The sequence below is a fragment of the Chenopodium quinoa genome, unplaced genomic scaffold, assembly GCF_001683475.1.
Source record: "Chenopodium quinoa cultivar QQ74 unplaced genomic scaffold, ASM168347v1, whole genome shotgun sequence".
NCBI classification, from domain to species: Eukaryota; Viridiplantae; Streptophyta; class Magnoliopsida; order Caryophyllales; family Amaranthaceae; genus Chenopodium; species Chenopodium quinoa.
The window spans coordinates 5,018,992-5,045,645 of record NW_018742329.1 but is presented as its reverse complement, the minus strand read 5'-3'; the positions used below and the strand labels follow the sequence as shown (position 1 = coordinate 5,045,645).

At 42.9% G+C, this 26,654-nt stretch overlaps 1 protein-coding gene across 1 annotated transcript; it reads right to left on the bottom strand.

Annotated features, from left to right (window-relative positions):
- Positions 1-16,687: 16,687 nt before the first annotated feature.
- Positions 16,688-17,344, bottom strand: LOC110691788 (uncharacterized mitochondrial protein AtMg00310-like). The gene has a single exon (XM_021868742.1). It carries the CDS (start codon positions 17,342-17,344, stop codon positions 16,688-16,690), a length of 657 nt encoding a protein of 218 aa, XP_021724434.1.
- Between the last annotated feature and the right edge of the window lie 9,310 nt (positions 17,345-26,654).

The following is a 26,654-nucleotide window of genomic DNA, read 5'->3' as shown; positions in this document are numbered from 1 at the left end:
GAGTTTTCCTTAACGAGATTAGGAACCATTGTTAACCCTATATATAAGAATCAAAAGAATACACTCCAATTTGAGAAGCTTCACATATCTAACATGGTATTACAGTTTTGGTTTTGATCCAACCTATCTCCCACAATTTTTTTATTTGGTGGGTACGTGATTTTATTGACTCGGATAAGGTTTAACATAAGGTAATGAGATTCAATCAGTAGTGGGAATTAATAGAAAGGGAGGTTCTCATAAGTATATTGACATAATCAACGACATGTATCGAGACGTGAAAGCTAATGTGAGCCTTTTTTTTAGATAAGCTTAAGCAAATTACATATTATTATTAAAGGACAAAAGACTATTGCAGGCTATAGTAGCTAAGTCATGAGCTTTCTGGACCAAATCCCATTGAACCTTATGGATGCAGCACCAATCAGAACATGTGCTTAGCTGTCAAATTCGATCTGTCGTCCAACAAAGACCAATATCACTTGCCCGTGTATTTCTTAGTAGTAGAATCATAGACGCGGAGTCCATGTATATAGTTACTGTTGGCAATGACTTTGTTGCCGCCCAGTATAGACCTTGTAGGCAGGCGTTCATGTCCTTATGTAGAGCAGATTGGGCTAAACCACTCTCTAGGCACCAACCCATCTCTGATATATGAGTGTGCTTATGCCAAGAACCATCAACCAGAATAACTGGTGGAATCACATTCATCCCACTATTATGAAGTACAACACGCATAATTCCAGGGGTGTAATCTTCAACAATCTCAGGCGGGTGCAAAGATCTCAGACTATCCTCAAGTTTATTGGAGAACAAACCCTGTTATCGCAATCCCTAAGATATTATCGCCGGCGTTGACGGGTTAGCCGACATTGAGGGTCTGAAAACCCTGTTATTCCGTGCTAACCACAAACCCCACAAAGTCGCAAAAATTAGTCATGTGACCATTGTGACCATCCTGACCTAGAAATAGGCAGATATAATACAGAACCTAATCCTGAAAAGATTGGTCTGCGTTAGCTTTTGAGTGGATATGCAAGATTTTACCCCTCTAAATATCTCGAGCACATGCAAAACTTGAACATATGTTGTAAATATTCCTTCTGCGACCCACAAAGGTCGCAATCCATAGAAATATGAAACCCCCTTCTCCCTAAGTTAATTTTTGTAGCTATTCCATTCCAGAGAAGTTTCCATAAAAAAGTTTTCACTTAGGAAGAATATGGAGGGACCAAAGAACCTTAAACATATCCTCTTGACCAAAATCCCCCGAGCCCATGGAAGAACATTTAAGGAATGTATACCCAGTTTTTACTGTGAATCTTACTAACTTATGAAAATTACAGAACATGTAGTCTTCCTATGCTTGCTCTGGTTATTCCAAGCTAGTAATACCCGAAGGATCCTTGGGTTCGAAGGTAGAGATTAAGCTCGTCTAGTTCCAATCATGAGTATGAGGGTCCAAAAAATGATTCACCCTCTAGGTTTTAGCTTGAAGGAGCGTCATATTAGAATTAAAAACCATAACCTTACCTTCCATCCACCTGTCCTTTCTTGCCAATATGGAGTTCCCATTCCCTACCTTCCAACCAAAACCCCCAAGAAGGTTATTCCTGGCTCTAGCAAGACCCTGCATGCCCCAAGATAGGTTCCTATTTGTCTCCCTAACCTGAATCCCTTTTAAGAGCGGAGATTGAAACCTTGCTGAACAGACTTTAGCCAGTAATAATTGGGGACTGTGAAGTAATCTCCACGCCTGCTTCATAAGTAAAGTCTCGTTGAAGCAACCCAAGCTTTAGACCCCTAAACCCCCCATTCCCTTCGGAAGGTTGACTTTATCTTTACTTACCTAGTGCATCCCCTTTTGGTCTCTGTTTTCCCAAAGGAACCCTAATAGCAAATAGTCAACTTTGTTTGAAATGCCAGCAGGCATCTCAAACTAACTTAGCACATGGGAAGCAATAGCGATGACAACGACATAGATCAAGATGATCTTCTAAGTTTGGGATAGAGGGAACTCATTCCACCCCGAGATTCTTTTCCGAATGTTATTATTAATGATGAACTGAAAAGACGCCCCTTTACTACCCATCAAGTCAATAGGTACCCCAAATGGACAAGAAATTGTTTAACCTAATCCATCTCCAAACATGATCTAAATCCATTATGTATTTGAATTGGGGTATTTGGACTAACCTTGAAATGTGACTTTTCAAGGTTCAGCTGCTGACCCGAGTCCATGCAAAACCTGTTAAGAATGCCAGAAATGGTCATACAACTTCGATCCGACGCTTTAAAAAATAAGAGGGCATCATCTGCAAAAAAACGTGAAATGGAAGGGCCCCGCTTTCCTAATTTAATACCGTCAAAAGTCTCATTTCACAACCTTGCTGAAGCATCCTAGATAGTACATCCATACAAAATAAGAATAGATAGGGTGACAAAGGATCTCTCTAGCGTAGACCACAAGAAGGCTAGAATTTGTCACTCGTCTCCCCATTCAGTAGAACTTTGTAAGAAATAGTTGAGATGCACTATCTGGTCATCCGAATCCATGTCCCTGGGAACCCGTAGTGTTGTAGTACCCTCTCCAGAAAAACCCAATTGACCCTATCATAGGCCTTACTCATGTCGATTTTGACTAACGCCAAATAATCAGCACCTGACACATTGCTATTTATTTTATCAATCATCTCGTGACTCAAAAAGAATGTTATCAGTCATTTGTCTTCCTGTAATAAAAGCAAGTTGAGACTGTGAAATGAGATCCGGTAAAGCTTTATTCAGGCGATTAACTAAACATTTGGAGACGCATTTGTAGACCGTATGACAAAGACTAATTGGCCTAAGATTCGATGTGACCTCTGGAATTTCAACCTTTGGTATCATAACCAAAATTGAGTGGTTCCACTCAGTGAGTATAAACCCTGTGTGAACCTCTGCGCTGAAAGAATTACTGAATTCCCCACTGTATCCAAATATTTCTGGAAAAAGGTTGTCGTTAAACCATCCGGACCTGGACTTTTATCCCCATTTAAACTAAACATTGCCCTTCGAAACTCATCTGGAAAAAAGGGTCTGGTCACCCTATCTGTCACTCATAGTTAGAATATCTAATTCCCTTAAAAGTGCATTAGTGTGAGTAGCAGAATTTGTCCCTTGTTGGGGACATAAGACCTTTTTCATTGAATAAACCACCAGATCCCTAACCTGTTGTCGATCCTCAATCCATGTACCTGAATCATCCTTAAGATTCAACACTTGATTCCTCTGTTGTCGTATCTTAACCCTCGAATAATGTAAGGATGTTGGCATGTCCCCCGTTGCCACCCATGCTTACTTCATCCTTTGCTTTCAATATGTCACATTTAAGGCAACAGTAGTTAAGGCCTCCTCCACATGATTAAGGTAAAACCGAGAAAGGGGAATATTTGTGGCGGCCAAGCCATTTGGCTCTAACTCTGAAGTCAAAACTGATTAGGGGATTTTTATCCACCAATCAGCATCCGACACGTGGGCCAGCCAGGTTTCGCCACGTGTCCTTCATGTAGGCCAATAGGAGCCTGCCACGTGTCATCAAGAGATTCGTCCTCCTTGGACCAATTACAATGTGACACGTGTCCACCCATGCCCAATGGGAAAACCGGCCAGCAAGGCCCAATCATTGTGGGAGGCCCACTCAGCCTTAGGTTTAACCTAAACCTAGTACTGGCACGCATCCTAAGGCATATAAATATGCCCATTAATCCTCATTAAGAGGGATTACACACATTTAACACTCTCACCTAGAGAGACCCAATCACTTTTATTTCCGCATTAATTACTCCTTAATCAAGTACTAACTTGACCGTCGGAGGCGGATCTCCAATCGTCCGGAGCATCCGTTTGTTTTGCAGGTACAGGCGTCCGGTTCCAGTCTCCGAATTGTAACTCTCCCGCAGGACATCAGAAAACCCCGAAACATTTTGGCGCCGTTTGTGGGGAGAGTACTTCTGAGATGGCATCCACGTCTGTACCGACTCCTGAAGAGAGGCGTCCCCTAGACGACCCTCAAGTTCAGTCGGACCATGATACTGAGGAAGAATTTGAAGTTAAAGCTCACACAGCTTCAGACGGGACCCTAAGGGCCCGACGCACCCGTCATACCGAAAGGAGGGAACGGGAACATCTTCAAACTGGACTCAGTGATCCAGCCGGCGCACCGCCTGTTCAGCAGCAGCCGGCTGATGGGTCTGCTCCTATTACAAGAAACGAACTCATGACCTTCATGAGGGACTTCAAGGGAGAGATTCAAGAGTTGCTCAACAAGAATCCGCCTGCTCCGCCCAATGAGCAGTCGGCTAAGAAGCCTTCCTGTTCAGGGAGGAGGAAGCCTGTTCGAGGGCGAGAGGCGACCCCTCATCCTAACTCTAGGAAGTGGGAGCCGCCTGTCCTTGATTTCACAAAGTACCGCTTTCCAACTCCAGGAAAGAGGAAACCTGTTCGTCATATTCAGGTGGACGGGTCGAAGAAAACATACACAGATGCTCGGCTATTGCTAGAGCAGAAGAAGAATGACCGATTGTCAGAGTCGGCCTCTACTTCAGATTTCCAAGACAGTCTACGCAATACCTCGATGAAGTATACTCAGTCGCATCATGAGAGTCAGTCAGGCGTCACCTCCCGTCAGTCCGGCTTTCATAGTGACCAGGCGGTACCAAACTTACCATTTGTACCGCAACAACAATATTTTTTGCAGCCATCTCTGTTTGGTGGGCATGCAGCAAAGAATGTCCAACCTATGGACTGGCAGCTACGGTTGCTTAGACTTGGGGAACAGCCGTCGGCCTTCTCCAATGAAATTGCTGAAGCCGCTCAGCCGGCCAAAGTGAAAAATGTATTAGTAGGCGCCTATGACGGCACTACTAACCCAGAAGACCATTTGATGGCATTCACCAACCTGATGTACCTTCAAGGGTTGGATGATCCCACTTGGTGCAAGTGTTTTCCAGCGACTCTCAAAGGAATCGCACAACAATGGTTCGGCAACCTGCCAACTGGTTGTGTGAATAACTTCAGGACGCTTGCTTACTTATTCACCTCCAACTTTGCCATGAACATACCTGCGAAGAAGACGACCCTTGATTTAGGTACGATTCAGCAGGGCGAGAAGGAGGGGCTTCGTTTTTACATCAGGCGGTTCAACCTGATGAGAATACAGATTCAAGGGTTACCGGATGAGGTAGCCTATACTGACTTTTTCAGAGGCCTCAAAGACGGGTCGACATTCAAATTTGATTTGGTTCGAAAGAGGGTGGCGACTCTTCAAGAGGCCTTGATTGAAGCGGAAGCCTATATACAGGCGACTGATCTTTGTAATACGGGAAAACAGTCGGACGGGAAAAGGTTCGACAAAAGAGAAGGACGACAGAAACAGTCGTCGAACAAAGATGAGAAGAAGAGAAAAGAGGTCTGGGCGGCTGATTCCTCTAAACAGGCGGCCCAGAAGAAGAGGAAAGAATTCAAACCATACTCGCCAAAGTATGCGTTTAACAAGGATAGCCAAGCTATCCTAAAGGAAATTAAGGGACGGATCTCAATTGAGAAGCCGGCCCCCATGAAGGGTTCTGCAAGCAACCGGAACCAAGAAAAATTCTGTGATTATCATGAAGATGTTGGTCATCACACCAACGAATGCATCAGTCTCATGCGGTATCTGGACCGCCTGGCTGAGCAAGGCGATCTTGACTCTTATGTCAAGAAATCTACGGGGAACACTTCCTCGAAAAAGCAGTCGGCCAAAAAGAGTCAACAGGCCGACAACTCCGATACAGATGATGCAGTCGTCTACACCATTGCAGGCGGCTTCTCAGGAGGCGGCCCCTCTATTAGGGGCAACAAAGACAATATCAGGCGGCTAGACATAAATTCCGTTCACCAAGAACGGCCCTTCAAATATTCATTTCCTGAGATTGTCATCACCGAAGAAGATCTAGGAGGGGTAAGGGGGCCGCATGACGACCCTATCGTTATTGAATGTAAAGTGGCCAACCAGAGATTTGGCCGAATCCTTATAGATACCGGAAGCTCCTCAGATCTTATTAGTAGCAAATGTCTGTCAAAACTCAAATATCAGACTGATTGCATACATCCGGCATCCCACCCTTTAGTAGGGTTTGGAGGAGGAGTCGTCCACCCAGTGGGGCGAGTGGATTTACCCATGCGCCTGGGTGAAAAAGGGGAAGGACGACACATGGTAGTCCGGTTCCTGGTAGTAGAAGAACTCTCGGCCTACAACATGATTCTGGGACGACCAACCCTGAATAATTCCAAGGCTGTTATAATCCCATCTCTTATGTTGCTCAAGTTTGAGAGGGATGATGGAACAGTCGGGTCCCTAAGGGGAGATCAGAGGATGGCCCGAGAGTGCTATCTCTCGGATATAAAGCCTACTGTTATGGCCGCTAGGTCCAGTGGTGGAAAAACAGACCTTGACAATGTCAAGGAGAGTGCGCCTGTTCAAGAAGCAGGCAGCAAGAAGAGAAAGGCAGCCCAGACGGGGGCCGCAAGAAAAGACAGAAAATAGCAATCATTGGCAGAGGAGCGGTCGGATGAATTCCGCCCTCAGCCGGCTGGTGAGCATACGAACCTGATCTTAGACGACTTGCGTCCTGACCGAACAGTCAAAGTTGGGACGACTGCTCTGAGAGTCCTGGATGACGACTTTCACAAACTATTGAAAGAATACAAGGACATCTTTGCATTCGAAGCCCACGAAATGCCAGACATTAGTCCTGACCTGGCAATACATAAACTGGCTGTGGATCCGAAAAAGAAGCCGGTAAGGCAGAAGAAGCGGAACCATGGCGAAGAAAGAAGTCAGGCGGCAGCCGCCGAAGTTAAAAAATTACTTGATGCAGGGTTCATTCGGCAATGTTACTTCCCAGTCTAGGTTGCAAATGTGGTGCTTGTTAAAAAGTCGAATGGTACCTGGCGAATGTGTGTAGACTACACAGACTTAAACAAGGCGTGCCCCAAAGACAGTTACCCTCTGCCTAAAATTGATAACCTGGTCGACTCAACAGCCGGCCATGCTTTGATGAGCTTTATGGACGCCTACTCTGGTTTCCATCAAATTCCTTTATGGAAGAAAGATCAGGAGAAGACGGCCTTCGTCACTGACCAAGGGTTATACTGTTACACGGTCATGCCGTTTGGTCTGAAGAATGCCCCGACCACCTTCCAGCGAATGATAAATACTGTGTTCTTTGATCAGATTGGGAGGAACGTCGAAGCATACATTGATGATATGATCGTTAAGTCTAAGCTTCAGATAGATCATCTTTCAGACCTCCGAGAAACTTTTGCCACACTCAGGCGGCACCATGTCATGCTCAATCCCAAGAAATGTGTATTTGGAGTTGAGTCTGGGAAATTTCTCGGATTCCTTATCAATCAGAGAGGAATAGAGGCGAACCCTGAGAAGGTGCAGGCGGTCATCGACACGCAGTCGCCTCGTACCGTCCGAGAGGTTCAGAAGTTAACAGGTTGTCTGGCGGCCTTGGGAAGATTTCTAAGCCGATCAGGCGACAAATGCTTATACTTCTTCTAGGCCGTTAAGAAGAAGGCAAGGTTTGAATGGGGGCCGGATGCTGAGGCGGCCTTCCAGAAATTGAAAGTTCACTTGCATTCCTTGCCGAGGCTGGTCAGCCCTTTGCCCAAAGAAGTACTCTACATGTACCTTGCCGTCTCTGATCATGCGTTAAGCGCTGTTCTTCTTGTTGAAAGAGACGGCTGTCAGCTCCCCGTCTACTTTGTCAGTCACGTACTGAAAAATGCCGAGTTGAGGTATCCCTTAGTGGAGAAATTTGGTCTTGCACTCTTCATGGCTGTTAAAAAATTAAAGCCCTACTTTTTGGCACATGTAGTCGTCGTGTATACAGATCAACCTATCAAGCGGCCACTGACCACCATGGAGTCGTCAGGCCGGATGATCAAATGGGCCATAGAAATACAGAGCCTCGAAGTTATCTTCGAGCCTAGAAAAGCAGTGAAGGGGCAAGCTTTTGCTGACTTTATTGTTGAGATGACTCGTCCCCCTGATTCTCGAGATCCAGACCAAGTCTGGAAGGTATATGTGGACGGAAGCTCTACTTCAAATGGTTGTGGAGCAGGCGTCATATGTCAATCGCCAGAGGGCGACAGGTACGAGTATGCTCTACGCTTCAGTTTTCAGGCCTCAAACAATGAGGCAGAATATGAAGCTTTACTAGCCGGAATCCGCATGTGCAAGGCGGCAGGGGCACGAAAGATAGACGCCTGTTCCGATTCACAATTGATAGTGAGTCAGTATAATGGCGAATACGAAGCAACCCATCCGGCTATGATCAAGTATTTATAGGCGGTACGACAAGAAGTCGGATCCCTTGAAGATTTTTATCTGACTCAAGTGCCGAGATCAGAAAACAACCAGGCGGATGCACTTTCAAAATTAGCATCATCCGCCTCTTGTGATACTCCTCGAACTGTTTTTTTGGGAAGTAATGGAGAAGAGAAGCATCGAGGAAGACCCTATTGGAATCCTAGACAGAAGCTCAACCTGGATGGATCCAATCAGGGAATATCTGACAGACGGTACCCTGCCGGATGATCATCACCAGGCGGCTGCGCTGAAAAAACGGGCAGCCAGTTTTGAAATGATAAGGGGAGAACTTCACAAAAGAGGGTACCTTCAACCCTACTTAAAGTGTGTTACTCCAGAAAAGGGACGAGAGATACTAGACGATCTTCACTCTGGTTACTGCGCTTCCCATATAGGCGGTAGGTCGCTTGCTCAACGGACGAGGCGGCAGGGCTACTTTTGGCCTACTTTAGAAGCTGATGCAATGGAGATGGTGAAAAAATGTGACAAGTGCCAAAGGTTTGGCAAACTAATTCACCGACCGGCTACTGACCTCACTACCATTCATAGCCCACTACCGTTTGCTAAGTGGGGCATGGATATTCTGGGTCCCTATACGCCTGCTACAGGCGAAAGGAGGTACATACTTGTTGCAGTCGACTACTTCACTAAATGGGTGGAGGCGGAGGCTGTAAAGGGAATCAAGACGAAGGATGTAATTTCATTCATCTGGAAAAATGTCATCACTCGGTTCGGGGTTCCCATGTCTATGGTTTTTGATAATGGTCCCCAATTTGAGACGCCTGTTCTTAAAAGCTGGTTGGGTGACCAAGGAATTGCACACCACTTTGCATCAGTCGGCCGTCCACAAGCAAACGGCCAGGTAGAAGCCTTTAATAAAATCATCTCAGACGGTCTCAAGAAAAAGATTGAACGAGCAGGCGGCCTATGGGCGGATGAATTACCACATGTTCTCTGGGCCATTAGGACGACTGAAAAAGGGGCGACTGGAGAAACTCCATTCCTCCTAACTTATGGTGCGGAAGCTGTTCTTCCAATTGAACACTACGAGCCGACTCTTCGAGTAATGCTATATGACGAAGAGGCAAACTGGGAAGCCATGCGCCTGGCATTAGACTCACTCCCAGAAAAGAGGGGAAATGCTGTCTTGCGCCATGAAATTTACCGCCTGAGAATGACCAGATCATACAACAAAAAAGTACACAGGCGTCCACTCAAAGTGGGGGACTTTGTACTTAGAAAAATGGAAGCAGTTGGTAGGGCTAATGAGTCTGGCAAATTAACTCCCAACTGGGAAGGACCCCACCGAATCTATGAAGCGGTCGGAGACGGTACCTACCGTCTGGAAACACCAGACGGCCAACCGTTGCCTCGAACCTGGAATGTAGATAATCTTAAGAAATATTTCTTTTGAAGGATGTAAATAATCGAGGGCTACTTAATAAAAGTTTGTCGTTTTATTCAATTTTGTACTAAGAGGGGCATGCCTACTGACAAACAGTCGGCTACTCTCCATGTTTAATTTTCATTTTTACCTAAGAGGGGCATGCCTACTGACAAACAGTCGGCTACTCTCCATGTTTAATTTTCATTTTTACCTAAGAGGGGCATGCCTACTGACAAACAGTCGGCTACTCTCCATGTTTAATTTTCATTTTTACTTAAGAGGGGCACGCCGCTTGTTCCACACAACCGGCTACTCTCCCATAACACAGTTCACCAAGAACTATCAAAGGCTCATGGCTGAAATGATCAGACCAGGCGGCAAGCCAACTAATCCAAATTTAAGTTTAATTCGACCTGTCCCAACATTATAGCAGGCGTCCAACGGCATCCATCCGGATGAAATTCGTCGCAGTGAGCAGCTCCCTTTTGGGTGGAACATTGTTCTATAAAATCATTACACGGCACCTATACGACTGTCTAACTAAGACAACCACGTAGCCGTTTCCCGGACAAGGATACCTCTCACTTAGCTGACTAATCAGATCAAACAAGTATTTGCAGTAACCATCCGTGTCAACCAAACCGACTGAACTACTTGGGATAAGAACAGTCGGTATCTTATGAGTTAATAGCCAACAAACATTGGCGAATAAAGGGGAACAACCGGTACCCACCGCTTGAAACCTCTACTACTCAGTCACTCGGCGACTAGGTAACAATTATGTTTACTTGGTCACTCCTTAAAAATTTAGTATGAAACTAAAAAGGTGTTCATACAGCGCCTGTTCACACTAGATTAAATGTGACGGGGAACAGTCGGCCTGGACCGACTAGAGTCTCTAGCTTAAAAAGCAAAAAAAAAAAAAAAAAAACAAACAAGGCAGGTAGGAAACCACCTTCCTACTTGGTTGAAGGAGATCTAGTCTTTAAAGTGGCCGACTGATCGCTTAGCCTGGAAATAGACAACCAGTCGTCCAAGGGCATAGGTGGCGTGACTAACTACCTCGTACCTGTTCGCAATTATCGGCCATGCAAAACAGTCGGTATTAGTATGCAATTGGATATCAGAGTTTCGATAATTAGCAAAATCGAAACAAATTCGAAACGAAACATTTTGGCATAAATATTCATACCCCCGGCCCCTTGGTCGGGTAAAAGATACAAAAAGAAGTCGGTCATTAAGACCGGCAAAATATTCAAAACCCCGGCCCCCTGGCCGGGTAAACAGAAACAAACGGCACGCAGGCCGTAAAAAGAAGACATAAAGCTTAAGAAGGGGGCAGATCTTCAATAGTAGCAGCTGCCGCCTGGTCAGCACTCTTTTTGCTGGACTCGACTTCAGCTGCATCCTTCTTCGATGCATCCACCCCAAGCGGCACAAGCGCCACTACCGGCTCCTCCTCCTCCAACGCCTCGTCCTCAGCAGCCGCCAGGATCTCTTGATTATATCTATCAGAACACTGGCGGTACGTTTTTTCCCAGGAGGAAAAGTCGGCATTGGGGAAGAGGCGGCCCCAGGTCAGGCGTTGGATCTGAGTAGAGTCTTCCATCATCTCTCGGACCAGCTCCTTCTTTTCTTGCTCGGCCTTTGCCGAGAGCTCCTGAGTAAGACTCTTCACCTGGGTCACCAGGCGTTCCTTAACGTGTGCCAAGGATTTCTCCAAGGTGTCGTATGAGGACATTTTTTGGCGAAGAGGTCTCAGCTCGGCCTTGAGATTGTTGATGGTCGCCTCCAGCTCATTATTCTTCTTCTGGGCTGCCTCTAACTGAGCCCGGATAGCAGAAGTAGCCTGCGCCTGATAATAAAGAATATCAATTGTCAAAACCTCATTTTGGGCAATTTGAAACATTGCCTTATCACAGTCAGAGGCGGCCATAGCTTTTGCAGCCTTTACCTCTTTGTTCTTCCTGTCAAGCGGCTTGCGAAGGCCGTTCACTCGGAGTAGGGCCTAAGTAAAAGGGAACAGGCGTCAGTTCTCAAACAAAAAACAGGCGTCCTGGAATTTAAATAACCAAAAATATGCTAAGTATACCTCAGCAAGGACCCCTGCAATCCCGTCTAGGTCAAGGGTGCCGACACCCCTGACCGCCTCCCTCTCAGCCGGAGGGACGACTTTGATCATAGACTTGGCCACCTCGACCAAGTCTGGCTCCTGAGGGCCGGCTGCATCAAGCATAAACAAAAGGGTTAGACCTAGTAAAGAAGGGAGCAAGTCTAAATTCACAAGGACAGCTTCATACTTCTAGGCGGCCCGATTGGAGTTTTAGAAGGAGTGGACGACTGTTTCTCAGCCGCCGCATGTTTCCTGGCAGTACCAGGAGAGCTCGCAACAGTCGTCCTCTGGGTCTTGGAGTCCGGCTGTTGGGAAGAAGAGGGTCTTGGAGTGCCCGTCTGAAAAAAAAAAAAAAAAAAAAAAAAAAAAACACTCGGTCATTATATGCATAAACCCAACTCCAAAAAGAGAGTGAAAGGTTCGGAGCTCACCAAGGGTGCCCCTTTGTTGGGGGAGTCGGTTGAGGATTGTTGCATGATAGAGGCTCGCAACATGGCCGCCTCAGTCTTGGAGGCGGTAATTTTGCTCATGGCGTCCGCTGCAAGAACAAATAGAAAGTTAATAAAAAGTCATAACAATAATGCATGGAAAAACAGAGTATTCGACAGGCCGGCTACCTCTTGAGCACCGACTGCTGAGGCCACAGGCGGCCAAAAAGTACTCGTCATAGAGCCATTTGAAGCTCGGGACGCAGTGCAGGGGTACTTGCTCTCGTACCCCGGTAGTAGAGTCGACCCTCGACTCTACTTTAAAGAGTCCTTTATCCAGGATCTCTTTCTTAGCTTTGGGGGGAACAAGCGGCATGCTGCGGCCGCCTGCAAGAAGAGGCGGATTCCTGTTCCACTTGTTGAAGCGCTTGTTCAGCTCTGTGTCTGAACTTTCAATGATAAGGAAGGTGCTTCGCCAATCCTTCCACTTGTTTGCTTTACCTCTTGTCATGAGGTAGCCTCTGTGGCTCGTCAATTGATACCAGTCGGTACCGCCTGCCTTAGGGGTCCGGCTGAGGTAGTTCATGTGGGCGAAATCCTCAAAGTTTGGCTCCACCCCGTGCAGTTTGCACCCGGCTATATAGCCGAGTACGTTGACCCAGGAGTTTGGGGCTAACTGCCATAACCCCAACTCATACCCATCCAAGATCCGCTGAACAGCCGGATGTAGTGGGAAGCGCAGCCCAGCCCTGATGGCCGCCTCGTAGCAGCCAAAGCAGGCGCCATCGTAACTAGTACTAGCCGGCCTGACGACTGTGTCTTCTGGATCCGGCACGAAAACTAAAAAGTCGGGGCCCATTGTGTGGTTCGCAATAAAGCTCCCCACTCTCTCTTGCATGGCCGTGATCCGGCCCCGTGGGACAGTGCAGTAGTAAGGGGTATTTTGCTCTCGGTAAGAGGCGGATGGCTCCGCCCAATTGTCCCCCTTCTCAACTGCGTGAGAAAGCCTCGCCTCTTGTAGGCGGCTGTTTTTCTCTTCTGTGTCCAGAGAAGCATGACCAGAAGAGCTAGACTCGGATTTGTCCTCTGACGAGTCCGAAGAGGACGACTCCTCCCCTCTCCCAGAGGGGCCCGCCTTCTCTCCTTCAAAAGGAGCAGGAGAGAATGTAGACTTGTCAACTGTAAAATGGGAAGGGGTCACTTTGACTCCTCCCTCAGAACTGTCGGCTTTCAAGCCGCTTTGGTTCACTTCCACATCTGGCGCTTGGTCAGATGTTTCACTAATCGGCACCCTGTGGGAGGAGCCGTCTGAGTTCGAGATCCTAGCAGTCCTTTTTGTTCTGGCCATCATGTTCTGTATAGACACAGAGACAGTCGGACTTTGTATAAAGGGAAAAGATGGGTCCGGAAAAGGGCAGGCGGCACTCCTAGTCCTAGATTCAGCCGTCCCCGGTGACCGGCTGATCACTAACCTAGGTCGTGTCGTGTGCTTCCGTGGTGCCATTCCAAAAAAGAATAAAATAAAGAGGAAATTAAGAGTAAGAGAACCGACGGTTACCTGAACGAGTGAAGTTGACGGAGTTCTGAAAATCCTGTGTAGTCGGCTTGTCAGAGCAGGCGGTAGGCAGAAAGGGTCCGAAATGTCAGAGCAAGTTCAGGGGTCCGAATGTTCTCTCTAAAAAGTTCTCAAGTGTGAAAATGACTGAAGTCAACACACCCTTATATAGGCAAAGTGAGAAGGCGAAGGGTCACTTCCAAAACTCAAAATTTGGGCGGGAGAATCTCTCGGCCTTTCGCCGAGTGACACCTGTAGCAGGCCTTCGCCTGTCACGGTGCGACACCTGACACAGGTAACACGTGACCAGTCACGTGTCACCTGTGAGGGGCAAATGATTAGGGGATTTTTATCCACCAATCAGCATCCGACACGTGGGCCAGCCAGGTTTCTCCACGTGTCCTTCATGTAGGCCAATAGGAGCCTGCCACGTGTCATCAAGAGATTCGTCGTCCTTGGACCAATTACAATGTGACACGTGTCCACCCATGCCCAATGGGAAAACCGGCCAGCAAGGCCCAATCATTGTGGGAGGCCCAGTCAGCCTTAGGTTTAACCTAAACCTAGTACTGGCACGCATCCTAAGGCATATAAATATGCCCATTAATCCTCATTAAGAGGGATTACGCACATTTAACACTCTCACCTAGAAAACCCAATCACTTTTATTTCCGCATTAATTACTCCTTAATCAAGTACTAACTTGACCGTCGGAGGCGGATCTCCAATCGTCCGGAGCATCCGTTTGTTTTGCAGGTACAGGCGTCCGGTTCCAGTCTCCGAATTGTAACTCTCCCGCAGGACATCAGAAAAACCCGAAACAAAAACCTTCCAATTAACTCCCCAAAGTTTGGTGTATCTTAAACACCATTGCCGCAAACGTCCCCTTAAAGCAACTAACTTCCTAGTTAGATAGTACATACGTGACCCTGTAATCGGCTTCCTCTATTCCTCTTCAATAATGTTTCGAATATCTTGAAAATCAAGACACCAATTTTCCACTTGATATGGGTGTTTTACTATCCTTATGAAAGCTTCATTGTCAAAAGCAATAGCTACATGATCAGAAGCAACTAATGGTTGGTTTATAATTCAACTTTATGAAAAGTTGGAAAACCAATCATTTGACATATATATAACCCTTATCTAAACGCTCCAAAATAAGACCTTGAGTGAGCCATTTGTTAGTCCAAGTATATCATGGCCGTGAGAAGGAACAACTAGTAGGTGATTTTGTAACTTCCAGATAGAAAAAACATCACTACCCCTTATACTTGAAGTGCCACCTAACTTATCCTCAAGTAGTGATGATAAAATTATTGAATTTCACTATTCATAACTTAAATGAATAAAATACGAGCTTTGTTGAAGTGACAAAAGATTTTGCAATTAACATTATGACTACTTTGAAGACCCTTTCCTAAATTAGACAATCTGCTATTGTGGGAAAGTTTGCTGCAGACATCATCACATCACCACAAATCCACAATGGTGAAATCGCGTGGTTATTTATAGGCGTTACTGATTTACTATGTGATGCTGTAGTAAGTTGTTTTTTTTTTTGACGCGAAATGCACTCAGAATATTATTAATCAAAGGGAGGGCTGAAATCAGCCTTTACAAGCTCTAGTAGAGCACCAGGGATGTCCTCCATCCAAACCATCATCTCCTCATAACTACAACTTAAAGAAGCTAAGCTATGGGCAATCTTATTCCCCTCCCTCTTTACAAAAGAAAAGGAACAAGAGACATAAGAGTATGAAAGCTGTAAAATGTCATAGGCAACCAGACCGAAAGCTGTAGGATTTGCCACCAATCGCACCAAACTGTTATATAGTGACAAGCAATCAATCTCGAGACAAAGATTATTGAAACCGACTGAATAGCTATATTAAGAGCATGCCTCATTGCCATTGCTTCAGCAATTTCAGTCTCAAACCCACCCTTCACCAGATGACACGATGAAGCTACCACATCCCCAACATGATCACGCAAAACTGCTCCAAACCCCACTGCCTTATTGCTGAAAATTGCTGCATAAGAGTTTACTTTAATCACCCCAATGGAAGGAGCAGACCAAAGGTTAGGATGCTGTAGAGGCTTCGCACAAATGCTGCTAGCTTCAATCACTTGCTCGTACTCATCCACCAAGTTGACAGCTTTTTGGAGTAACTCTCCAACATCTTTTCTCTTGCCCTTATAGACCCACGCGTTTCTCCGTAGCCATAATCCCGAAATGATACACCAGAAAATACTCCACCACTGAACATCCTTGTGTTTGCTCCTGACCAACGCACACCACAATCTGAAATTACTCCCCTCAAAACATTCAACATCCAAACGCAGAGGAGAGAGGCGCCAGGCAAGTTTTGAGTCATTGCAAAAAACCAACAAATGCAGAATATCTTCCTTCTTTTCACCACACATAGCACACACATTATCAATTTGCATACCTCTAGAGCATAAATTAGCACGGGTAGCAACCCCATTACTCACAGCATGCCACGCAAAGTTTTTTAATACATCCACATTCCACACAATATTCCAATCAAACTCCTCATTGCATCTAGATGGCGATGCCTTCTCACGGTCCTTCATTAAAATCAACATTTTATAAGCGCTCTTGATAGTGTATTTCCCATCCTTTGAGTAGTGACATGCCCACACATCTTTTCTATCGAACATAGGAATCGGGATGGCACAAATGGCTTCCACCTCCCTAGCAGAAAATATTGTGGTAAGTTTCTGCATATTCCAGCTTCTATCCACCCAAAGATCACACACCCTGACAGCCTCATCATTTTCAACCCCAAATTATGGTAGAGTTTTTAAAATTAGGAAGGCTAGGAATCCAGGGGTCCTTTCTAATCAATGTCGTAGTACCATCACCAACCACCTTCCTAGCTCCCATTTCCAGCACATCTCTAGCACCAAGAATTGAACGCCAAGTATAACTCATATTCGGGGAAATTTTAGCCTCAAGGAAAGAAGAATTGGGAAAATATTTCCCTTTGAGCACTTTTGACATCAAAGAGTCCTCATTTGTCATAATTCTCCACGCCTGTTTTGCAAGGAGGGCTCTATTAAGGTTCCTCATGTCTTGAAATCCTAGACCACCATGTGACTTTGGAGCATAAAATTTCTCCCAAGCCACCCAGCTCATCTTCCTCTCATCCTTCTTTTGACCCCAAAAGAAGTTCCTACATAATTTTTTGATCTCATCCAGAATGCTCACCGGTAGCAGAAAACATTGCATTGCATACGTGGGAATAGCTTGAGCAATAGACTTGATAAGAACTTCCCGCCCGGCTTGAGAATGAAATTTTTCCCTCCACCCTTTCAACTTTTTCCAGACTCGATCCTGAACGATTTGGAAAACCTGTTTCTTTGAATCCCCAATGTAAGTCGGAAGCCCAAGATATTTGTCATGTCCATCGACAGCCTTAAATGATAACTTCATCTAAAGCATATTTTTCCGTTCCTGCTCAATATTTCGGCTAAAGGACACCTCAGATTTTTCCATATTCAGTTTCTGACTAGAAGCAACTTCATAAGTGGAAAGAATCTCCAACACATTCTCAACTTCCTCCTCACAAGCACGCACAAATAAAAGACTATCATCCGCAAAAAATAGATGAGAGATAGGAGAAACCCTCCTACCAATTTTAATCCCATGAATGAGTCTTTTATTTTCCGCATCCCTCAAAAGAGCCGACAAACCATCCGCACACATAATAAAGAGAAAAGGGGAAATATGATCCCCTTGCCGGAGGCCCCTACTAGGCTTAAAATTCCTTGACCGCTGACCATTCACTAAAACATCAAAGGACACAGAGCTAACACATTTTATCACCATGCTCACAAATTAACCGGTAGCCCCAACTTGATCATCATTTTCTCCAAAAAAAAACCCCATTCAACTATATCATAGGCTTTACTCATATCAAGTTTTAAACCCAAACAACCTTTCTTTCCTGTTTTCTTCTTCCGGAGGTAATGGAAACACTCATACGCAACAAGAATATTATCAGTGATCAACCTTCCCGGAACAAAACCACTCTGCGACTCATGAATAATAAAAGGAAGGGCCTTTTTCAATCTGTTTGCCAACACTTTTGTAACAATTTTATACAGGACATTGCAGAGACTAATAGGTCTATAATCAACAGGGGAGACTCACAAAATTTTTTTCTTCGGAATCAGGACAATATGAGTCTGATTAATAGAACCTATATCACCATAGCTATTCTAAATATCCAAAACCTTCTCAGTTACATCATATCCTACTATATCCCAAAATTTCTGAAAAAAAATTGCAGACATACCATCAGGGCCCGAGGCCTTAGTAGAATGCATCTGAAAAAGAGCTTCACGGACTTCCTTCGCATGAAAAGGAGCAGCAAGGGAGCAATGTTGACGTTCAGTAACTTTCGGTTCCACCTTTTCTATTACAGCATCTAAGTCAGTAAGATTGCTAGTGGAAAAGAGCTCTTCAAAATAAGCCACCATTACTTCAGTGATCTTCTCCTCATCTCGATACTCCTTACCCGTATTATCCTTGATGCTTTTGATGTTATTTCTTGCTTCACGTTGCTTTGTCTTAGTATGAAAGAAAGTTGTATTTTTATCTCCATTTTTCAACCAATCCTGCCTGCTCCTTTGTCTCCAATAAGCTTCTTCTCTAATCTCTAGTTCATCCATCCGATCGTCAAGGGCCCTCCTTTGAGCAATTACATCATCCGATTGGTATTCACTCATCAAGTCCTTCATACGTGCCCTACAATCTTCCATCTCCTTTGCAAAGTCACCATATTTTTCTTTACTCCACGTACTAAGCCGGCTTGAGGTACACGCAATTTTTTAGCACAAATCGCCACCCCCTTCCCACACATTAGCAATGATCTCAGCACACTTAACATTCCGGAGCCACATCTCTTCAAATCGGTACAACCTTTTTTTCTTTGGAGTAGCAAACGCCTCCTTCATACACAAGAGTATCGGGAGATGATCTGACCTTCTCTTCGAAAGATGGGTAATGAAATACCCTGGATAAAGCTCTTTCCATGCTTGATTAGCAACAAACCTATCCAACCTCTCATGTATCTTATAAGCGCCTCCTCTATTGTTTGTCCACGTGATGTCATGCCCAAGATAGCCCATATCCACAAACTGACAGTAGTCCATTGCTCTTCTAAAAATATCTGCTTCTTCTACTCTGAAATTCCCCCCCTGCTTCTCACTTGACACCAACATGAGGTTAAAGTCACCCCCACAAAGCCACGGTTTATCATAAGAATCAGCGAGTTTCTTTAGCAGAAGACCTGTTTTATGTTTATGTTCCTCCTTGGGAAAACCATAAATTCCTGAAAAACGCCACCCTCCATCCACCAAGCTGTCTACAAGAACATCAATATGGTTCTGGGAGAAGGACAACACATCTACATCCATGTCATTCCTCTAAAGCAACATCAAACCTCCCCTCCTCTTCCTTCCCTCTCCCTCACATTCCACCACAAGAGCACATGAGAAATTTATTTTATTTTCTATTTTTTCAGCTTCATGTTTTTTCAGACGAGTTTCCGAAAGGAAAATCATACGGGGATTTTCAAGGAACACCACACGCTTCAAAGCGTTCACTACAGAGATAATCCCCAAACCTCTACAGTTCCAAGAGAGGATGTAACTCATTGGCCACCGAGAGCCCAAGGAGTGGGGCTCGCCACTTGTTGAGTTGAGCTGGTCACTGCTCGTTTTTTATTACTTTCAGCACTGTTAAAAGTCATTGAGCTATCGTCTATATTGTCTGCTTCTATATCCTTTCTTTTGTTCCCTGCATGTTTCACGCCACTCCCCACCTTATGTTCTTTCTCTCTAGCATGTCTCTTCCAGCATTTCTTCGCTCCTTCCCCTTCTAAACTGTTAATACCTCTAAACTCAGCATTCACCTCTTTATTTCCTTCGACCTCTCCACCACTGCTGAAGAAGAAAACCTCATTGCTTTTTTTTATCATTCCCCTGCTCCTGACTACTAGTAATTCCCAACTCTGCCTCATTAGTTTGGATAGAAAATTCCTCCTGCTGAAAAGTTTTAAGGTCGGCAACACTATGTCTTTCAGTATCCAAATCAACCCTTCCCAATTTACTCACCATCTCCGCCACTTCCACTCTAGAAACCTCTCCCTTCAATATTTTTTTCGGCTTTGTTACAAACAAAGTTTTTGCACAGGTTCCTTTCTCACTACTCCCTCCCTCACCCCTGCTATCAAAGTTGTTCTTCCAAGGCGAGGCTCCAAGCCACACCCGATACGGTGACACATCTCCTTCACACCTTTATTCTCATCACAATCCTTCAATCCATGCCCCATACACCCACAATTGAAACTGAATAAGGGCGGTCGTTCATACTTCACCTCAAAACTTTCTTCTATCCCACCTCTCATCTTTAATTTAACTTCTTTGACAAGGGGCTTTCGAACGTCTACAAGGGTTCAAATACGAATAGATTTATCTATTCCCAGTCTTGCAGAGGAGTCCATCTTGACAAAAACACCAATTTTGTTACCAATTTTTTCCACATTGCTCATGTTTAACCTACCCTTAAGAGGCAAGTTATAAACCCTAATCCACATCGGCAGATGAACGAGTTGGATATCCAAGGGTTTAATTGAATTTGTAGTTTCTCCAACAAGGAGAGCATGCTTATCAAAGTGCCATGGTTGCTCATCAATAACCTTTTGTTTATCTTTCCAATGGTGAAATTGGAACATAAACATATTCTTCCCATCAATGTTGCTAATATCGACTCCATGTTTTGGTTGCCAAACCCCTTTCATAGTTGTAATAAAAGCATTATTGTTAACACTGCGATTAGTCCAAATTTTCCCAACCAAAGCTAATTCAATACGGGCATCATCATCCTCTTCTCCATCAATTTCCCATTCAATCGCTTCCTCTGATTCTTCCTTCTTTTCCTCAGTTATAGGTTTATTAACCAAACCATCATTCTGACCAGTCACAATTGTATTATCTTCGCCAGCCATCATGAATGACACAAATAAAGTGAAACCCAACAAAAAACCGAGAGCAAATCTCCAAAACTTGATAGAAATTGAGAAGAAACCTTGAGACAAGGAAACCCTAGCAAAAGAACTAGAACAAAACCCTCCCAAGGAAAACCTAGAGGGAACTTTTGTTTGGGAACGAAACCCTCCCAAGGAAAACCTAGGGGGAACGTAGTTAAGTGTATCAATATTATGGGATGGAGAAATTATTAAATTTCACTATTTATAACTTAAAGGATTTTTTGACTTTTACCACAAAATAAAATTATAAAATTGTTTTTTACTACCAAAAATTTTAAAAGTTTTATTTTAAAAAAAAAATTAAAAAAAAAAATTATTTTTTTACCACCTGCCATCAAAAACCTAATGGAATATATTAAAATCTTTAATTTGACTTTCGTGCCAAACACATCATCTTTAGGGGTTTGGGGGGGCAGATTGGTCCTTTGGATCCAATTTAAGGTCAGAATTGACAAAAAAGATCAGAAATGCTTCCTTTTGCGTCTTTAAAAATAGCTCGGTTTGCGTAAAATGCGCAAAACGAGGCATTTTCGATCATTTTTTGTCAATTCTGACTTCAAATTGGAACCTTAGGACCTAAATGCCCCCTAAATGTATGAACAACATGTTTTGCACACGCAAATCAAAGAATTTTTTTTAACCGTTAAATTTAACGAATTTCTTGGCAGTAGGTGGTAAAAAACAATTTTTAGAAATTTTTTTTGGTAGTAAAATAAAACTTTTAAAAATTTTGGTAGTAAAAACAATTTCTTGATTTTTTTGTGGTAAAAGTCAAAAATCAACTTAAATGTATAAATATGATCAACAAAAACAAAAGAGTTGGTAATAATATAATCGTTCTACAAAGATTTGCTCAAAATTTTTGGTAATAAAAAATCGTTGTTGCTTCTCAATTACAATCGTCCTATAATGGAGGGAGTATATTCAATTAGAAAAGTTTACATGACAATGATAGTGGATGAAAACTTAATTAGTTAAGTGTGTAAATGAATACGATGAAGTATAATCAATCAATAATCAATAATCATCAATCATCAATAATTATTATATACTAAAAGACACACCAGTAATGACACGTGTCATTTTCTGGTATGTCACTTAATTCAAATTTGTTTATAATAACATCAAAATATTCTTTATTGAGACTCTATAATACTTAGCTCTACTCTACCGAGTATTAATAATCTGCTGACACTTGTTTTACCCTGCTAACATTGCTCTGCTAAAATATGATATTCTTTGCTTTGCATAGAAGCTAAAAAAACATGGTCTTACTCTTTTATGTCGGTGGCCACGCAATGTAGCAAGCTATTATGGGGTTTACTTTGTCAAATTTATAGAGGTTACTAGTTCAGTGTTATAGGGGTTACTCGGTTAGTGTCATATGGGTTAGTGTCTTGCTCTATGAGTTACATACTTTGTTCAGTTGCAAGTAGTTATTCGGTGAGACCAGTTGCGCAAAAACGTGTTGTCCATTTTTTTTTTGTTTTGGATGATTAGAGAAGTGAAAATTGTTTGGAGGGTAATCCCTAAAAAATGCATATAGTTGAAGGCTTGGGGATAGAGTACTATAGTGAATTGTTGATAAAGGAAGTGTATACTCGTATTAATGCATGACATATATTATACTACGCACCAAAAAAATAATACGCGTAAAATAAAGTGAAATGTTAGCACGTAGTGTTTAAAAAAAAAGTGAAATGTTGGGGATTTTGAGTGCTATAGTGAATTGTTGATAAAGGAACTGTATACTCGTGCTAATGCACGGAATATACGTATTTCATAGGTATATGTAAAAGAAAATGAATTATTTGGAAGTCATAATGGTATAGTTTTTTTTTTCTAAAAAAAAAAGAGAAGTGGAAGTGATTAGTGATATTGTTAAAGTTGGAGAGGAAGTTATTAAAAAATAAATAAATAAATAAATAGAATGCATAGAATTGCTCCATTCAAGAATTAGAGTGTTGTGGTGAGAAGTTGTAAAAACGACTCTTAAATTATATATTAGATATTTTTTATTTGAATAGATTTGTTACAATATCTTATATAATATTTAAAATTAAAAGATTATTTTTTGCCAATTTTTTGTATTTAATAACATTTAAATTTATGCAAAGGAGGATCAACATATACAAATTAAATTATATATGATAATAGTAAAAAAATTTGCCTCGTCAAAAAAAAATGAAGAGAAATTGTCTATCATTTGATGGACCTTTTTATGTATGTATGGAAGAAATATACATAGAATATATCATAAATGATACTCCATAAAAGGTTGGAGTTTTCTAGCCTTCTTGGTTACGTATCATTTTATTAATACTTAAGTTTTATTATTGTTTATATATATATATATATATATATATATATATATATATATATATATATATTGCAATATTTAAGGATAAGAAGATTTTGTCAAAGGATAAGAAGATATTTTCGAATTTGGGATTTATTTATTAAGATAAATGTAACAGTTTGATTTAAGAAAATATCTTATAATATATTTCCATAAAAAAGGCCCCATAATCAATAGATTATAATAATTTGTTTAAAAAAAAAAGAACCTAATTAACGGATTTTGTAAATAAAAATTTATAAAAATATTAGTCATCTTCAACCTTATGCATTTTCAACATTCAACAATGGCACTATATGTATCTACAAGATTCAACAAGATTAATCATTAAATTATATCAAAATTAATCATAAAATTATTTAAATTAATACTGAAATAAATGTTATATTCGGATCTCCAAATAAATTATTGCAACTCGATTGAATAATTATTTCTCAAAATCTAGAACTTTGAAGTTTATTTTAATCTAACTAATACTCGAATCACATTACTATAATTGATAAATATATTAATTAATTCTACAATTGATGATTGAATAATATAAATAATTATATACTGTAGTTAGGTTGGCAAATTCATTGAAATAAATTTTCAGTTTAAGATGGAATGTTTATGGATGAAGATGACATAGGTTGAAGATCAAGTTCAATTTTAATGTGATTGATGATTTAAGATTGAAGATCATATATTTAAATTAAAATCTGCTATTTTTATATTATTAAAAAAAACATGTGTGTAAAAAGAATTATCTATTAACCAAACAAGCTCTTGATGACTGTGTAGCATATGTGTTGGATTGGATGGCTAGGATTAGATAAATAAATATCAACGATTCAGATTTAATCTCTTAGCGTAGTCGTCTGTAGTCGTCCGTAGTCGTGCGTAGTCGACGACTATACTAGAATTTACTTTAATATGTGATTGAGAGAAAATTTGTATGTTACTTAAGAACAAGTCAGATTAAATTGGATCTATTTTAAATTGAGTTATGGTAAATTATTATGTCTGTACAAACTAAAATCTGAATCAGACTTTTTTTATATCAATATTGAATTGAGTCGGTCTAGTTAGGTTATGACATTTTTAGAATTGTACCCTAACCCATGTACTTGAAGTCTTGATGGATTGATAAATAATTTTTTTTAATTTTTTTAATTTTTTTTTAACGTAGTAATTAAATTATGTTATATCCCACGACCCACGAGGCTACAATATACTTCGTATATCCATGTCGGTTGAATTTGCAAGTTTAAAGTCTTTAAACAATGTAATTTTCACGTTTCTTGACAGCTTGGGTCACCTCATTTTTGCTTCCATTTCCGTGCTAATTTGATTGAGACTTGTATTGATTATAGAAAGCCTCATGCACAGTTATAACCATTAAGTCTTTTAATCCAAAATAAATTAATAAAATTGATATTATTATTGTTTGGGTCCAATTTAGTCCAATTGGGCCTAGGCACTAAATGATCCAATTAAAAGCCCAAGGTCAAGGTTCAACTCTCCAATTGTGCTAAAGTCAAAGGCCAGCCCTCAAAGCAAGCCAATTGGGCTAAGGCCCAACCTCTCCATGTATGAAGAGGTATAAAAGCCATCAATATTCATACATTCATATTCATTCATAGATTCATATATTCTCATACATTCAAGCAACTAATTCTCTTGCATAGTGTTCTCTTTCTACACATTGTACTGACTTTAGCATCGGAGGGGCCTTCCTCGGCAACACCCCCGAGGCTAGTTTACGTGTGTTTACTGTGCAGGAAACCTTCGGCCCAGCATAACTTGGACCGAATCCAGTCTTCCCCGTTTCAGCGGACCTTCGGCAAGGTCCCATTGTTTTCACCCGAAACAATTTGGCGCCGTCTGTGGGGAAGACTTTAAAAAATCTTTAAGCCAAATTTCTAACCAAGATCATCTTGCAATTATCTTAGTAGCAATGGCTAAGAACCGCAAGAGCAAAAGCCTCCGTCAAGGAGCGGGCGAAAAGCCTAAAACCCCTACACCATCACCCTCGCCGGACCGGAACTCTCCCAAGGGTGCCAGCTCGGGGGGAAGATCATACAAGGAGGATTCCCTTTCTCCCGTAATTCATGACTCTCATTATAGGCCGAGTCACTCTCGGTCTAGCAGGGGTGAGTCCGATCATAGGACACATTCAGTGCCCCAAAGCCAACCATCGGCTGCGCGCCCTCATTCCCATACTTGGCCGAGGACCCCTTTGACGGGGCCTAGCTCGGAAGAGGTGGCAAGAGCGCTGGCAGTGCTCATGGAGGCGATGAGGGCACAAAATATGCCACCACCTCGTGATCGAACTCCTCCGCATACCCGGCATCAGCGGAGGAAGTTAGACCATGATGGTGGGAAGCTTCCTTCCTTCCCGGAACTGGAAGAGTGGGAAGAGGATTCCTGGAAAAATGAAAAAGAGAGGAAAAAGAACCCTCAATTTTTAAAAGGATCCTCATCCTCAAGACCAGAAGCGCATAAGAGCAGCAGCTCAGCTTCTCGGCCAGAATCTACTCACCGAGAACCTGAGACTGTTTGCCGAAGCGTCCTTGACCGACTCGGCGGCAAGGAACCGAGCGTGCGCAGTCGCCTCTCGTTCCCTGTAGCCGAGGCCCAGACTTCCCAGCCAGGGACGAAAACCACTCCTACCTCTCTAAGAGGGCGGAGCGCGGTCCCTTCGGCCAGGAACAAGGGCAAGGCCGTTATGCTACCCGCCAGTTCACCATTCGAGCAATGGATACTGGAAGAGCGTGTACCCACGATTAAAATACCGTCGCACATCACATATGACGGGACCTCGGATCCGAAGGATCACGTGGCCTCGTATGAGACTCATATGCATCTTTGCCCCAGATCCGAGGCGACTTGGTGCAAATATTTCCCAACCACTCTCAAGGGGGTCGCGCAAGCGTGGATCTCCAAGGGAGTAAGGCAAGGCTTCATAACAGGGTGGGATGATCTGTCCTCCAAGTTCAGGAGCAAGTTTTCCACGGCAAACCGCCGAGAGAAGACTACTGCAGAGCTCATGAGTCTACAACAGGGGGAAACCGAAAGCCTCCGAGACTATCTGACCCGTTTTAGTAACGAGTCATCCAGCGTCTCTCAGCTGGACCAGGGGCTAGCCGTTTTTGCAATGCAGAATGGCCTTTAGCCCGGAAAGTTCCTAGACTTCATGGTCATGCATACCCCGCAGACCTTGGAGGAAGCTCTGAATGCCTCGGATAAGTTCATCCGAGCCGAAGAATGGAACAAAGCGAAAACCCAACCTCAATTTGGGGGAGGGAAACAAAGACAAATACCCTTGTCTGAAGGCCAAGGCCATA

Coding starts and splice junctions, on each gene's coding strand:
- LOC110691788 (XM_021868742.1), bottom strand. CDS start 17,344: ATGAAGTTATCATTTAAGGCTGTCGATGGACATGACAAATATCTTGGG.